This window comes from Lipotes vexillifer, unplaced genomic scaffold (assembly GCF_000442215.2).
Source record: "Lipotes vexillifer unplaced genomic scaffold, Lipotes_vexillifer_v1.1 scaffold77, whole genome shotgun sequence".
Taxonomy (NCBI): domain Eukaryota; kingdom Metazoa; phylum Chordata; class Mammalia; order Artiodactyla; family Lipotidae; genus Lipotes; species Lipotes vexillifer.
Genome location: NW_006792456.1, coordinates 2,124,737 through 2,140,965, shown reverse-complemented (window position 1 = coordinate 2,140,965; position 16,229 = coordinate 2,124,737). Strand labels below are relative to the sequence as shown.

At 48.4% G+C, this 16,229-nt stretch overlaps 1 protein-coding gene across 1 annotated transcript in view; it reads left to right on the top strand.

The window, feature by feature from the left end:
• Window positions 1-16,229, top strand: part of EML6 (EMAP like 6) — a 325,099-nt gene that overhangs the window by 284,249 nt on the left and 24,621 nt on the right. The window contains exons 28-31 of the mRNA XM_007465682.1: window positions 7,036-7,114; window positions 10,241-10,370; window positions 11,940-12,038; window positions 13,053-13,226. Coding sequence (XP_007465744.1) covers window positions 7,036-7,114; window positions 10,241-10,370; window positions 11,940-12,038; window positions 13,053-13,226 — 482 coding nt within the window. The remainder of the gene's footprint in view (window positions 1-7,035; window positions 7,115-10,240; window positions 10,371-11,939; window positions 12,039-13,052; window positions 13,227-16,229) is intronic.

Genomic DNA, 16,229 nt, shown 5'->3' with positions numbered 1-16,229 from the left:
CCAAAAAAAAAAAAAAAAAAAAAAAAAAACCACTCCGTCCCACGGTGGAGGGACCATAAAGAGCCTAAGATTTGGTACAGAGCCCTGCAGTTGCATATATGTTGCATGAGAGCTAAGCTCAGATCTCACTCTGGGAGGGTGATTGAGCACGTGGAGGGCAAACAGGGCAATGCTCTGCTATTCCGGAGCATTTCTCTCCAGGCTAAATTATTATTCTTCACTGAATCCCTTAATTCTGTGAGAGTTCTACACTCAGAGATGCCCTGAGCAGGTAGAAGGTGGCAAGTTTCTTGTTCTCTGACAAGGTGGAAGGAACTGAAGTCACAATATCTATTAAACCCCGATATGCTGAAATTAATCATTTCAAAGGCCTGTTGTTTGCCATGTAACTCTTCTGAAAGCTGAATGGTTAGTGATTTAAGGGAGTTTAATGCTACCTTCATAAATGATTTTCCCTTTTCACACCCCTTGATTTTCTGTGTTGTTTGAAGCAAAGTAATGACTTCTATGTAACTAATAATTTTAGGAACTTAGCCTGCCATTCATTAGAAAACAATTTGCTCATTTTTTTTTTATCACAAAGAATGTTCCAGGGCATAAAAATGCAGAGGTGCTATGAAGTGCTCAAAAATGCCTTTTTAATAGATTAACACACCTAGGAAATTATACTCCTACAGTGGAATCAGTTGACTCAAACCCACTCGCACATGGAGCTAAAGAACATATCACACAAATGGGTAAGCGCTTTTCTACCAAGAGGGAGTTTCTCTCTCTCTCTCAGAAAACACTGGCAGAGTTGGGTCCTATTATTTTAATCAAGTCTCTGAACATCTCTCAGACCTCCATTTGGAGGGAATGGGTGATACTAGGGTTGTTTACCCCCCTGCTTTTTACCATTGTGTGGTCCTGATGTGATAACTGAGAAGGTATTTGCAGAAGCAGTTGTTAGGGTGCACGATTTGTGCCCCTTGAAACGACGTCACTCGGGCTCTCCTGCAGGTGTGTGTGAAGCATATCGGCGTGCTCACTTCAAAGGAACTTCACTCCTTTGACGTTCACATCATGCTCTGCCATCTTCTCCCCCTCCCACTTCCTGTCGTTAATCAACCTCCTGTCTCTGGCTAGTGGTCAACTGGCCGACCCCAGCTCCTGCTGTGCTGTGGCTTAAGTCATCACTCGTAGCTCCTGTCTCCATGACTTACCCTTCTCTCCTCTAGATTTCTCGTTCCCAGAACACCTGATCTTCATGCTCATCAAGACATCCAGTGTCTAGACACCTCCATTTTCTTCATCAGCTCCCTCCTGGCCTCACTTCCTGCCTCCTTAAATGCCACTCTTCCAGTCCTCTCCACTCTCCATTCCTATATCTCTCCTACAACCCCATGCCTCCACTCTTCTGACTAGAAAATCACATTGGTACCGATTGCTCTTACCAGAGTCCTTTCTGTTCGCCACCCCACAAAAACTATCCACCTCCTTCCTTCTCCTCTCTGAGGAAGTGAGACCTTCCTCCTCTTCAAGGCTGGTCCCTCCTTCAAGCTGGTGCTTGGACCCCAGCCTCCCATCCATCCGAGCTCCCTCATCATCTCTGCTCTTTCCTATGTCTCCTCTGCCACTTGCCCAAAACTGGATCCATGTCCTCAGCCAAGAAACACATTCCAGTCTTTCCCATCCCCACCTAACTCTCTTCAGGAGGAAAACAAGACCTTTGGCTGAGCTTTTACACTTATACACATATTCCCACCCTCACGTTCCCTCCCTTTTCTCCTTCTCACCAAGACCTTACCAAGTCTCTCCTTCACTCTCCAGCCATTCCATCTGTCATGGTGACTCTCTAATTCCCAAAGCCAATCCATTCTCCTCTTTGTCTTGTTTAAAGGACAAACTTGTTTCTTCTAGAGTAGCATTGTTCAACAGAAATATAATGCAAGCCATGTATATGATTTTTCTAGTAGCCACATTGCAAAAATTAAAAGAGGCGGTGAAACTAATTTTAATAATGTATTTTATTTAACCCAAAATATAAAGATGTCATTTTGATGTGTAATCGATATAAAAATAATTCGTATTTTATATTCTTTTTTGAATTATTTTTACTAGGTCTTCGAAACCTGGTGTGTGTTTTGCAGTTATAACACATCTTAATGTGGACAAGCCACACACAGTTCAAGCGCTCAAGAGCTGCATGTGGCCAGTGCTATCATATTGGACAGTGCGGTTTTAGATATTCTTCTGTCACTTACCTTTTGGAAACAATCTCTTCTGGCCCTCCTCCAACCTCTCCAACCATTCCTTCCCAGTGCCCCATCTCTGCTTCCTCTTCCAGCCCCTCACATGCTGTTGGTCCTTAGGATTTCACTTTTGGCCATTCTCTTTTTTTCACCTTACACTCTCTCCTTGATTCATGTATTCCACCTACTGGCTGATGATTCCCAAAGTCATATGTCTGAGTTCCACCTCTCAGTTTAACCTCCAGCTGGTATAGCCAACCCACAGATGTCCAGAGTTTGACATGCCAAAATGGAACTCATCGTCTTCCCTCAAAATTCTTCTCCTGTCTCAGTCAGCGGTGCCACCACCCACCTAGGGGCCCAAGCAGAAAACTGGTGTTACACTTGAATTGCTCTTCCTCCTTCATCCCCTAGAGCTGATCAATTATAAAGTCTTTGCGGTATTCTTCACCAGTATTTCCTTAAATATTCACTTGTTTCCTTCTCCGCAACCACTGCTTTAGTCCAGATATACATCATCCCTCTCTTGGATCATTGCACTGGCCTCTTCAGTAGTCTTCACCTTTACTTGTGCTTTCTCTACGCCGTCCTTTATGCCCTCAATTTTTCACCCAAATAATTTGATGTTCACCTAAAATGGCCAAGTCTGGGACTATACCTCTATCTTGTTAAAAAGGGCTGTGTTATAGGCTTCAGTCAAGAGCATTTTCAGGATAGAAGGGTTCTCTTAGGGTAGCGCATAGTTCCCCTGCCTGACACCCTTCTTTCAACTCCACTTCCTCGCTGAGCAGCTCTACAGATGGTTCTAGAAAACATGGGAATACATTGAACAGAATATGTGGTTCCTTTTGTTTTGATAATAGAGAGCTCCCATGGCTTTGGAGACTTTTCTTAAACCTGGGCTCTTCCTGGAGCAGTGGTTCTTAGTTGATCCCAATCCCCTTCTCTGTCTGTCTGTCTGTCTCTCTCTCCCTCCAGACATCTTTGAAAATATCATTAAAACATGCCTCCTTTCCCCAGAAAAAATGTACATGTACAAAACAATTTGGCATGAATGTCGGGAGTTTCACTGAGTCCCTGCAGCCCACCCATGGGGGTGATAGATCTTGTTGGAGGACAGTTCTAAAACAGTGCTCACATCACCCACTGGTTCCCACCTGGAACCAGGATCAAGGATAGCTGGGTTTCCCAAGACATTTTGAAAACTCTTAGAGCATTTTAATAGCACATTTTGGAATCTGAAGAAAGCTACGTTTCCTCCAAGGACACTTTGAACATGGTCTGACTAACTACACTAAAAACAATTCCACACTTGCATTTCTTGGCTAAATGTAGCTGAGTTCCTCCACACCCGCACCTCTCTTTATAGAAGCTGCTTGGAATGACTTTGTTTCTCACAGGCTTTCTGAGCCTTCCTCCCTAGTTGGCTCTCACGTTGCGCTCGTCTTGCGTTGTGACTGACTTCCTTGACCTCCTCAGTCATTTCAGAAGCTGCCCCAAGAGCCCTGGCATTGAACCCTCTTCTGTGCATCTCAGGTCATCGTGTACTCTGCTCCACCCCTTGCTTTGCCAGCCCAGCACCCCAGGGAGGGGCGACAGGCGGGCAGGTGAATACCTGGGCGCTGGCCACCCTTGGGGCCCTTTGTGGGGTGAGAGCCTGTGTCAGGGTAACACTCACACGTCTTCTAGTGTGTCTAAGCTTTCTCTTCAGCAGCTGAGCTGCTGGGCAGTGGGGTTGCAGCCGGGATTGACCCGTCACGGTCCTTCCATGCCCACAGGGAACACGGGGCCTGGGGTGGTAACTGCACTCAGGGGAGTGGGGTGGGTCTCCAGCAGCTTGCGCCCCCAGCAGTGGGGGGGGATAGGGCTGCCTCATGACTTAACACCACATCACACACCGGAGCTCGCAGGCCTCTCTCTCCTCCACCCTCTCTTACTCGAATAGCTGCGCTCCCGCCCCTGCAAGCTTCCTCCTCTCTCCTGATTATCCAGTTCGCTTCTCTCTTGCCAGGTTCCCTCCTTAAATTTCTTTCCCAATGGGAACTCTTTCTCCTTTGTATCCCCAAGTCTCTTCAGAGCCCCACTTGCCTCCATGAGGCCCCTTCGTGTCTCTGCTCCTCCCCCCTCCCCCCACGGCTCGCCTTTCCAGCCCTTAACCTCTCTGCACCTCCCTGCTGATTCCCAGTTGCCCTCACGGCCTCCTCCCTCTCCCATCCTGTGTGCCAGCTGGGAACAACCAGCTATAAAGAGTTTATTGGGCTGAAAAGTGAGTGAATGTTCTCACACACACTACTCTTCCCCACCTCAGCAAAGCTTTTCAGAGTCACGTTTCCAAAGGAATCTGAATCTGGAAGGATTTAGATCCACTGAAAAATGCTAAACCTCCAGTGTTTGGCTGTGTTTGAAATTGTTGGCAGTCCCTACCACATCTGATGTTATGAACCCTGTTTATAGATGCCTGGAAAGAAGCCTTTAATGCTTGTATTGTGTTTTAACTTGCTTTCCTTTGGAGGCAGGGAATTGTCAAGTAAGTATGCACAGCACTCTGCAAAAGCCCAGGTGTTCGATGAGCATCTAGAACTAAGCGTTCATGCAGAATTCACAACCGTGAAGGGTCTATACTTACACTCTGCTGAATTTGCCACAATGCAGGTTTCTGCCTTTTGCCCCCTCATCTTCAGTTTGAAGCAATACAGATGTAAACATGCTTGTGAAATAAGAAAGAAACATTCTGAGATTGCTTTACTTTTCAGTTTTTAACTGAAAATCAAGGTGAAAAACATCGGATTGCCTCTACGTGTATATATATACACAATCTCCTGTATATATAAATACACAGTGGTTGTGCTTGTATGCATACTCTGTATACACTGTATAATATGTGACATATTATACAACCTGTGTATGCCCTGAAAACGAGCCCTGCGTGTAATCTCAAATTCTGCCTTATGAACCATGCTCTAGTCCCAGCGTCCCCTTGCTCCCATCTCAGACCTTGGCTTGCTTTTGTCATACATTCAAAGACTCTTAGGTGGTAGAAGAAACCCACGGATTTCATTTAAAAGTTCCACTAAAACAGAAGAAAGAGCAGATGTCCCGGGAAGCGATAATTAATGCGAAGGCAGTCTAATTGTGAAAACTGGCCTGCCCCCGGCCTCCCGCTTTTGCTCAATTTGGCGGCGATGATATCAGCCGGGGGTGTCGTTTTGCAGAGACGCACTCTCTCCCCATTCTCCGGTGGTGATTGTGATGCCATTTGGTCCAATTATCACTTATGATTACATAACATGTTTTGACTGAAGAGTTTCTGAGAAAATAAAGCTACCTTGTTTCTCCCCAGCACAAAAACGCAAGCCCTTCCAGCAGGCAAGCTGCCCTCCCAAGAAACACTGCGAATGATTAGGCTAAATTATTAGTTGAACTTGAGTCAGAAACAAAGCAGCCATTGTGCCTAACTCCCAACGACATCCAGGAGGATGTGATTGTTCTTCTGACAACAAGTTTCTCCCCAGCACACTCTAAAATAAGCAGTGGCCCCAGGCGCACTGGCAAAGTCCGTAGAGGGTGCGGAAGCAGTGACAAGGCTTCCTTTTTTCTCCCTATCCTGTAGGCGCTTTAGTGCAGAGTTTGCCCAGAGACGCCAGGGTATGAGCTTTCTGAATTTGCAGAGCGGTGCACTCTTTCATTTCTGTTTTAGCTCTTTGCTGGCATGCTCGGGAAGCATGGTGTGTGCCACACGGGAATGTCTGTTCACTTGGACGATGCTTGTGCATGAATGAGGTGCTTGCTAGTGTGGCTCTGACCTGTACTAAGTTTCTCACTTGGCTTTGTGTGCTGCTCGCAAGGGGATCCAGGTAATCCTTTCTCTTTGCATAGCCCAAGAGCCGTAGCTAATGGATTTGAGCAAGCGGTGGGAGCAGATGCAGGTCCCACCTGTCCATCCCTGGGCCCCTAAACTCTGAGAGAAGTCTGATTTGAGGGAAGTCCCTGTTACCAAAAGATCGCCCTCCTCATATACAAGTCCTTGAGGGCTTACCCATTAAAGAAATCTCTTAATTAAAATTGGAGGCCCAGATCTCCAAGACCAAGCAGGGAGAAGTAACCTTGGGCATGGTGGTAGCAGTTGAATGCAGACCATGTCCCTGAGGGACAGGGCAGTGGAGGAGTTTGTTCTGTCTTTCATGCCTTTGCTTCCTACATGCCCTTTTGTGTGGCAAGAATGACCTGGGCACTTGGCCTGCAGGGCCCGTTCCCAGGCATGGCTTATACGTCCTAATTCACAACACGCCATGATCTCCGGCCACCTAATTCTGAACAGTGTTGGTGCATCCCTGTCTGAAGAATGGCCGGTGGGTTCAGGAAGTGCGGCCTCTTCCTTCCCAGACTTAGGCTCCTCTTTAGTTTTAAGACCAGCCCCTCTGGCTCACGCATTCTTCCTGGCTCCCGGGAGAGAGGGACTGACCCTGACTGTGATGCCTTACGTGTGGGGAAGCCCAGCCCGGTGCCTGTGAATCCAGGACCCAAAATGTCAGAAGCAGCTTTTCCTGGGGTGGGGGGTGGGGGTGGGGGGACCTGAGTCCTTGGCTGCATCTCACTTCACAGACTGCGACGCTCTGGCCCTGCACCAAATCCCTTGTGGGGAGGGGGGGGAGGGAGGGGGCAGGACAGATCAAACCCAGGCGTGGGGTCCTCCAAGTGGGGGAGGGGAGAGAGCCTGGCACTGTTCTTAGCTGACCTCGCTGGACAAGCAACCTTGCTGCCCTTTGTTCAACACTGTGTTTCTTTTGGCCACTCTCTGTTCTAGACCACCCGTTAGCAGAGCAGCTCCCCAGCCTGAGAAACTCCAGAAGAACAGTATCACCAAAAAAAAGAAACTAGTTGAGGTGAGGAGGTTCGACTATTTTGCTTTTAATCTGATATCGATGTTCCAAGATCTGCCTGGTGGACATCACCATCTGCAAGTCGCACACAGTGGTCTCCAACATTTTGGGCACCATGGACTGGTTTCGTGGAAGACAGTTTTTCTGCGGATATGGGGGGAGGTGCAGATGGTTTGGGGATGATTTAAGCGCATTGCATTTATTGTGCGCTTCTATTATTATTACATTGTAATATTTAATGAAATAATTATACAGCTCACCACAATGCAGAATCAGTGGGAGCCCTGAGATTGTTTTCACTTGCCACTCACGGATAGGGTTTTGGTATGAGTCTGCAAGCAATTGATTTATTACGGTCTCTGTGCAGTCAAACCTCTCTGCTAATGATAATCTGTATTTGCGGCCGCTCCCCAGCACTAGCATCACTGCCTCAGCCCCACCTCAGATCATCAGGCATTAGATTCTCATAAGGAGCGCACAACCTAGATCCCTCGCATGCGCAGTTCACAGTAGGGTTCGCGCTCCTATGAGAATCTAATGCGGCCGCTGATGTGACAGCAGGCGGAGCTCAGGTGATAATGCGAGCCGTGGGGAGCGGCTGTAAATACAGGTGAAGCTTCATTCGCTCACCCGCTGCTCACCTCCTGCTGTGTGGCCAGGTTCCTAACAGGCACTGGTCTGTGGTCTGGGGGTTGGGGACCCCTGCCACAGATGCCTTCAAGTGACCCTAACTGGACCCGATGGCTCTCCCTTATCCTCTCTCCCCTCCACACAGTACTGTGTCCCCCAGCAGTGACCAGAGTCACATCCCCACATCCCCTGGGTCACGTTCCTTCAGCCCTGCCTTGAAGGGTTCCTTCAGACCCTTCCCAGGTCCTATGGGTACTAACTCAAAAATGTCCCAGACCTGGCCCCTTTTCTCTGTACCTAGTACCACTCAGGGAGTGGGGTGCGTAGAGAGTGCAGGCTTATTCACTGTCTCTAATGTTGTTTGAGCCCTTGCCGTGTGCCAGTACCTTGCCGTATATATACTTCCCACCAAGTATTTCACACATGCCTCACATCTACAAGGTAGGTACCATTATTGTTCCATTTTACAGATGAGAACACTATAGCTCAGAGAAGTCAAGTGATATGTTAGGCCCCAGCCCAAGATCCCCGAGCCAGTAAGTGGAGAGGGCTTTGTACTCAGTTGTTAGGATGGCAGCTCCAGGGGACCTGCTGTTTTCTGAAAGAGGCCTCCTAACTGTTCTTTCTGCCCTCAGACTTTTCCCTTTCCTCTTTGACACATGCCTTTGCTGCCCACAGAGTTAGCACTTGAAAATACAACTCTTCATGCCTCACCCCAGCATTAAGACCCAGGAGGTTCCCACATTCCTGATGGAATCCAAGCTCATGGTTTCAGAACCTCACCCAGGAGCCCCCTTCCTAGCTCATCACCTGAGATTCTCCAACTGCAACTCATGTCTCTAACCCCACAGCCATGAATGTTCTCTGAGGCTGCCTGGGACTTTCAGGCTCCTTATGCTGAGAAGCCTCCTCCTCTTCCCTCCCCACGCCCCACCCTTCCAAGCCCTTCTCTGTGCAATCTTCCCTGATGCTCCCCGCCCTAACCCTCCTGTACTCCAACCTCCCCGCACCCCCTCCTCCACACCCTTGTCGGGCTCTACTACCGTCGTTCCCTACTCATCTCTCTCCTCTGCTGCGCTCCGAACTCCCGAGGCCGGAAAATCTATCTGAAACATTTGTATTGGAAAAGGGAAATGTATTGCGGGGGTTTTATCATAGAACACAGCACAGGTCAGGAAATACAGCTGAACTTCAGCAAAGACAGGGTCCAGGAGCTGAAAAGCTGCCCTAAGCCAAGATGGTGGCTCTTTCTGCCCAGCAGGGCCTCGTGCATGCCTGATGCATTCGTCTCTTTTCCTGCAGACTTCTTGAACTTCTTTAGTAGACTGTGGCGCTATCCAGTGCCCAAGTTTTCCATCTCCTACCAGTGTCATCAATTCTAAATTCCTGGCGGAAACTATCTGATTGGCCCAGCTTGAGTCAGTTGTCCACCTAGACTGAGGATCACATATTACACACGCAGTTTCTGGGAAACACATGGGGTGGGGAAGAGACTAGAGGTGGGTAGCCGCTCGCTCAGTTGAAAGGAGAAGGGCTTTCCAGGTGAGAGGTAATTTAAAAAAAAGAGAGAGTCATAAAAATAGGAAACCTGATACGTGGGCTAAATGGACATGTCAGCTTGACCAAGGGTCACAGGAGATGTGAGAATAGGGCCTGATTGTGCCAGCTTAAGGAGTCTGGACTTTCCCATAGGTTGTGAAAGTCAGTGAATGCTTTTGAGTAAGGAGGTATTGTGGTATTTTAGAATTAATCTGATGTTTGCAATTCGCAAGCTTTGGAGAGAGAAAAGGCTAGAATAAGGGAACCTAGAGAAAAGGGACCCACATCTCCTTAATCTTGTATCCCTCCCCCGCAAAGCCCCAGCCAGCAAAGTGCCCGGTGCAGAAGAGCTGCCAACCATACAGGTGTGTCCAGTCGAATTAAGAACAGATCTGATCTGAATCAGTCACTGCTTTTGTCATGGAAGACAAGACAGGAAGAAGAGAAAGACTGTAAACCTAGAACAGTATCTAGTTGTTGGGGAGAAAAGAATGCAGATGGTGTAGAAACTTTGTAGGGCAAGCGCCAAGCAACAGAGTGAGCATGGCATTTGCCTCAGTGCTGTGCTCTGCGGGTCCCTGCTGCATCTGGGCGAATCAGAGCAGAGCTCTGAGACACCATTCAGCTCACCTTCGAGAGCACCTGCCAAAGCGCAGACGTAAAACTTCTGGGTAACCTTTACCGGGTATCACCTTGGTAGGCTTTGCCTCGCCTGAGAAGCAAGGAAGCAAATCTTTTTTATTTCGAAAACTCACTGTAATTCTACATGTTAGCCTGTCCCCCTATTATGTCAAGGACGTAAAGAAAGGGCTACACTGTATCCCCAGCTGGTCAAGGAGTGAGTGGTTGGCTGTCTCACCAGCCTCATGGTTCCCATGACATGCATGTCCCCGAAGTGCGGGTTTGTTCCTGTGCTGTTGCTTCCTCTAAGGACCCTTTCATCCTTGTGTGGGAATGCAGGAGCTGGCTCTCGACCACGTGTTTGGCTACCGAGGGTTTGACTGTCGCAATAACCTGCATTACCTGAATGACGGTGCTGACATCATCTTCCACGCGGCCGCGGCCGGCATCGTTCAGAACCTGTCCACAGGTAAATGGGTTGGGAGAAACCGCCATCTGAACACAGGCTTTTATTTTAGCCCTTTTATGCACTTTCCCACTGGTTAGATGCCCCAAAGCTTAAGTTCTCTCTTCCCTTTAGAGCCATTCCACTCCATTCCAGACTGGTGCCATTTAGTCCTGGAAGATGCTCAGGTCCACGTTCACAGAGTCACATCCTCTTTCTCTTTATGCCTCACCCAGCCACATCTCATCTCAGGCCCTGGAAGGGAGGTGTCGGTGTTTCCATCAGCTCCACGGAGGCTGAGAGGGATGGAGGGAAGCCAGAAGGAGGGTGTGGGGAGTAGAGAAACCCTTATAGACGGTAACCAAGAATAAAAAATGGGGGAACTTTTCTCATTGATTTTTAACAGTCACCAAAATTTTTAGCAACTCAGATTTTCAAGTTTTGTTTGTTTTGAATAGTTAACCACATTCACAATGAGAATGAGAACAATAAACAAAAATACCTAAAATGTCCCTTAACTATAGAATGACTCTTAAATTTAAAAAAAAGTTTAAAAAGAAACACCTCAAGCAAAAAGAATCATTCAGAAACTAATTTAATAGACACGCTTATTTTTACCACAAGATTTAAATATGGTAACATGTTGCCTTTATTTGATTTATATCTTAAAACAAACCTTTTCTTCCCCTTAAATTTTTATGCTCCTTCATAGTTCTTTGTAACTACATAGATTGCATAGATTTTTGCACCTATGCCATTGCATAGATGGCATAGATTTTTTTAGACAGTAAAATCACTGGGCACATAATGATTTGTCTTTTGGGGGCGAGGGGGGCCTTGGAATTTTCTATACATTTTTCTCAATTTTCTAGCCACATGTTACCAGGTTAGTAGCAATGTGCTGTATTCCATGCCATCACTCGCCTCTCAGTTCCTGTGCATTTGGGTGGGTTTACAGTGACCACTTGGGCAGTCAGCAAGCTGTTTGCTGCAATAGACGATAAAGCTTTTCCTGTCCTTTCTTCCACTTTCTGTGACACATGTTGACTTAGGGCTTCAGGGGGGTGAAGCTATCACCTGTGCTATCCAGGCACCCAGGAGATTAGCACTTTGATAGCTAAAGATGATTAAAAGGGATTTTCTGAGTATTCTCCTGTTTAGTCTTCCCTTTCCAATTAGTACGTAGTGCCATTTTGCTCAGCAAAGCGCTATCTCCAGGTGCCCCCTCCCTGCCCTGCCCAGAGGAAGAGACACTGAGAAGCCGTGGGTCCTGGGCTGCAGGAGGAGGAACCGTTCTGGACTCTGGAAGCCTGTGCACTTGGGCTGTGCTGTGGCGCCACCCAGGATGCAGAAGGATTGAGGTGGAACTTGTGTGTTTAGATTAGATAACAGACACCATCTCTCCTCCCGATCCTGGGACAGAATGTCAATGTAAAAAAGGATCTCCCGTCTCCCTAAGGATGATTCTGAAAGTGAGAGTTTGGCACTTTAAGCTCTCGCTTCTACAAGGCCTTTCCAAAGACTCACACAAAGCTTTGGGGTTGCGCCAAGAGCTCTTTCAGGCCCCTGCTCACCCTGCCCTGTCTCTCCTAGGGAGCCAGAGCTTCTACCTGGAGCACACGGATGACATCCTCTGCCTCACGGTGAACCAGCACCCCAAGTACAGAAACGTGGTGGCCACCAGCCAGATAGGTAGGAGGGTCCTGCAGCCGCCGAGGCTCTCCCAGCTGAGCAGAGACGTTGACTTAGCAGCAGTTATTGGGGAGGCAGTGGGCAGGTCATTGGTATCCACCCTTTGTTGATGTCACTCTTGATTTTTTGAGCCCTGAATGTATCTATGTCGCCTGGGTTGACACAACCAGTGATTGGTGACCTGAAGTGAAGGACCATTAAGTCAGACCAAAGCCTCATCATCCAAATAAACGGGTGGCCCCCATCCCTGGGGACTTGTGAGAATAATTTTTCAGAGCCCAGGTGTCAAGTGAAGAGCCCCACATCTGAAGCCTGGAGGTTGCGCTTGGCAAGGGTAGATTCCAATATGTGTGCCTGGCTCTTCTCACCCTAGGAAAATGCCAATGACGAATGTGAACTGATTCACATTTGTGAAGAGTGGTGCTTGCTTTCTTTTAACTCTGTCATTTCAAAGGCAATTTTTCCAAACATATCTTCCTGCTTGTTTTCATTGAACCCATGCCCATTTTAAAATTTAATTTGGAACTTTCTGATGCTGGTGTCAAGTGCTTCACTCTTAGAAACATGACTTACTTTAGCTATTGTTTTCCCTTGATGCTTCCTCATTGCCATTGCTCATCCAATGCAGGTGATATTACGGAGACCCCAGGTAAGGCTGTTCCATCTGTGAGTAGTTTGAATCTGCACAGCAAAACCATGTCGATGTACCTCGTTTGCTGATTGTACCTGGCTGAGTTGCAGATACAAATCATTGACCTCACCAGTTTCCTTTGTGTAAACTCCACCTCGAGTGTGTGTGTTGGACATAAACACCCTTAGGTCTCTGCCTCTGAAAGCACAGCAGATGTTTCCCGTTGTCTCTCACCTCCGGCCAGGCCAGGGCATAGGTCTCTTAGCCCCCATCACTGTAACGCCCCAAACACCTGTCCTAAAGCGGCTTTTAGGTGAGCGTCAGCGTTGCCTCGGCTCCGCCATTCCCCGGACTTAGCTCTTCGTCATACCTCCCACATTCAGGAGCAACACCTTCCATCCACGTGTGGGATGCCATGACCAAACACACCCTCTCCGTGCTGCGGTGCTTCCACTCGAAGGGGGTGAATTACATCAACTTCAGCGCAACTGGGAAGCTGCTGGTGTCAGTGGGCGTGGACCCCGAGCACACCATCACCGTCTGGCGCTGGCAGGAGGGTAAGGGAAGCGGGCTTTCTGTCCTCCTGGGAGGCTTGTTTGTGGCACAGGCTGGGCTCCAACCTAGATCTGCCTCACTCCACGGCCCACCATAGGCACTGCTGCCACATCAGCAGAAACCAGGGCCCTTGGGATCCTAGAGAAGCTGCTCATCAGCTGCCACTGCATCCCTGGACCCCAAGGCCTCTGGAGTCCTGAACTGGTCAGTGAAGGGTCTTTGGGCACTTTGGGAAAGTGACTCAGTGCTGGCTGGCTCCCTCCTCAGACAGGAGGCAGCAGCCTCCACCATTTCTGTCCTAATCCCCTACCTACCCAAACTTCCTTGTCTGTCTGGTGAACCCTGGATCACCATAGTCTTAGAAACTCTTTTTATTAACATTTTTGAAATGGGGATTCACCTTATAATTAAGGCTTACATTTAATGTGACAAGATTTCTATCTTGTCCTCCCCCAATATGTGCACGCACACAGGCTGCTACTAAATTTACGGTCTTCCTTGAATCAGATATATGCAATCTTCCATGTATATTCTCAGGGTGGCAAAAGCGGATCCAGTTAGCTAAGACATTAATGAGGTCTGTCTCCGGCCGGGCCGCCTGTATCTGGGGCATGCTAAGCCAGGCAGGCACAGAGGAAGCATTTCTCCAGTCCAGGGCTTCTCGAGTCCCATGATCTCAGAGGGAGATCTGTGCATGATCTCAGGCACAGTACCTGCCCCAGCACAGTACCTGCCCCTGCACAGTACCTGCCCCAGCACAGTACCTGCCCCTGCACAGTACCTGCCCCTGCACAGTACCTGTCCCAGCACAGTACCTGCCCCAGCACAGTACCTGTCCCTGCCTTGTCTCTTGCTCACCTAGGGCCCCTTCTGACTTCCCAAGTGGATTGGTGGAGCCAGCACTTTTAAATAAGCTCCCAGGAAAAAGAGAAGTCTTCCCTTTGGTAATATTTTTCCCATTATCTTTGTTGGAACCAGCATTGTCAGCGATAATGTCTCATAGCCTGACACCAACCAGCAGCTCTTCTGAGCTGATTATGTGTGGTTTTTGCCTTCACTTCAAGTCCTGCTTACAGATAAATAATGTGGTTTTAAGGGAGGTTTATAACCATTCTTTGTTATCATTGGAGAGCGTATTATTCATTTCTCATTTGTCTTTAACAAATTATCTTGTGGAACCCTTGGGTGTGTGTGTGTGTGTGTGTGTGTGTGTGTGAAACAAAATTAAATGGAATTTAAAAATGAGCTTAATATATAAAATGCATGTTGTCAGGTCCTAGATACTTGTATGAAATTTGTTCTGAGCAACCTGGAAGCCAGTGCAAAGAGGGAGATAGGCATCTTCACGATTAGAAGTGTCCATGAGATTAAAACAAGGCAAAAGCAAACAGTGGATTAGAAAAAATGTGCATGTTATTTATTTTGTGTTTTCCCCATGATTGCTGAAATTAATCCTCTTTCCATCTCTTTATTGGCCACTTACATTGCTTCTTCTGCAGTTCAGCTGTTCAAATCCTTTTTCTACTGTGGGTGGGAGGGTTGTCTTTTGCTTATGCTTTGTAGCTCTTTGCTGATTGTCTTTTAAAGCATTGCATATGTTTTCTTCCAGTCTGTTGTTTGTTTTTTAAATTAGTTTATACTATCCTTGGGGACTATGGTTTTTAAAAGCTCTGAGCCCTAGGTAGTGAGGAATCTCTTCCAGTAAGTAAGGCATTCCATCTGTAGGGAGAGAATTACTGCCCCGAGAGGTAACCTGAGGATCTCCCCAGCCATTCCTGGGAAGGGATTCCAGGAGGGAGTGTCTGAGGGCCGGCTACAGGCCCAGCCATGTTAAGAACCCACCACTACTCTAATAACCATTTAAAAGTAAATAAATACAAGTGACGAGGAAGAGGGGAAGAAAAAAGTATGTGAGTAAATAACATAGGGAGATTGATTAAGAGGAAGTTGGAATTAAGACATTAAGAATAAGAAGAAAGGGCTTCCCTGGTGGTGCAGTGGTTGAGAGTCCTCCTGCCGATGCAGGGGACACGGGTTCATGCCCGGAGGATCCCACATGCCGCGGAGCGGCTGGGCCCGTGAGCCATGGCCGCTGAGCCTGCGCGTCCGGAGCCTGTGCTCCGCAACGGGAGAGGCCACGGCAGTGAGAGGCCCGCGTACCAAGGAAAAAAAAAAGAAGAAGAAGAAGAAAATGGAAAGAAAAGAAGTTTAAAATAAACATTAAAAACTCAAGGGAGGACCTTCAAGATGGCAGAGGAATAAGACGCGGAGATCACCTTCCTCCCCACGGATACACCAGAAATACATCTACACGTGGAACAGCTCCTACAGAACACCTACTGAACGCTGGCAGAAGGCCTCAGACCTCCCAAAAGGCAAGAAACTCCCCCACGTACCTGGGTAGGGAAAAAGGAAAAAGAAAAAACAGAGACAAAAGAATAGGGACGGGACCGGCACCACTGGGAGGGAGCCGTGAAGGAGGAAAAGCTTCCACACACTAGGAAGACCCTTCGCGGGCGGAGACGGAGTGGCGGCGGCGAAGTGTCGGAGCCACAGAGGAGAGCGCAGCCACAGGGGTGCGGAGGGCAAAGCGGAGAGATTCCCGCACAGAGGATCAGGGCCGACCGGCACTCACCAGCCCAAGAGGCTTGTCTGCTCACTCGCCGGGGCGGGCGGGGCTGGCAGCTGAGGCTCGGGCTTCGGTCGGATCCCAGGGAGAGGACTGGGGTTGGCGGCGTGAACACAGCCTGAAGGGGCTAGTGAGCCACGGCTAGCCGGGAGGGAGTCCGGGGAAAAGTCTGGAGCTGCCGAAGAGGCAAGAGACCATTGTTTCGTGGTGCACGAGGAGAAGGGATTCAGAACACCACCTAAACGAGCTCCAGAGACGGGCGTGAGCGGCGGCTATCAGCGCGGACCCCAGAGATAGGCATGAGACGCTAAGGCTGCTGCTGCAGCCACCAAGAAGCCTGTTTGCAAGCACAGGTCACTATCCACACCTCCACTCC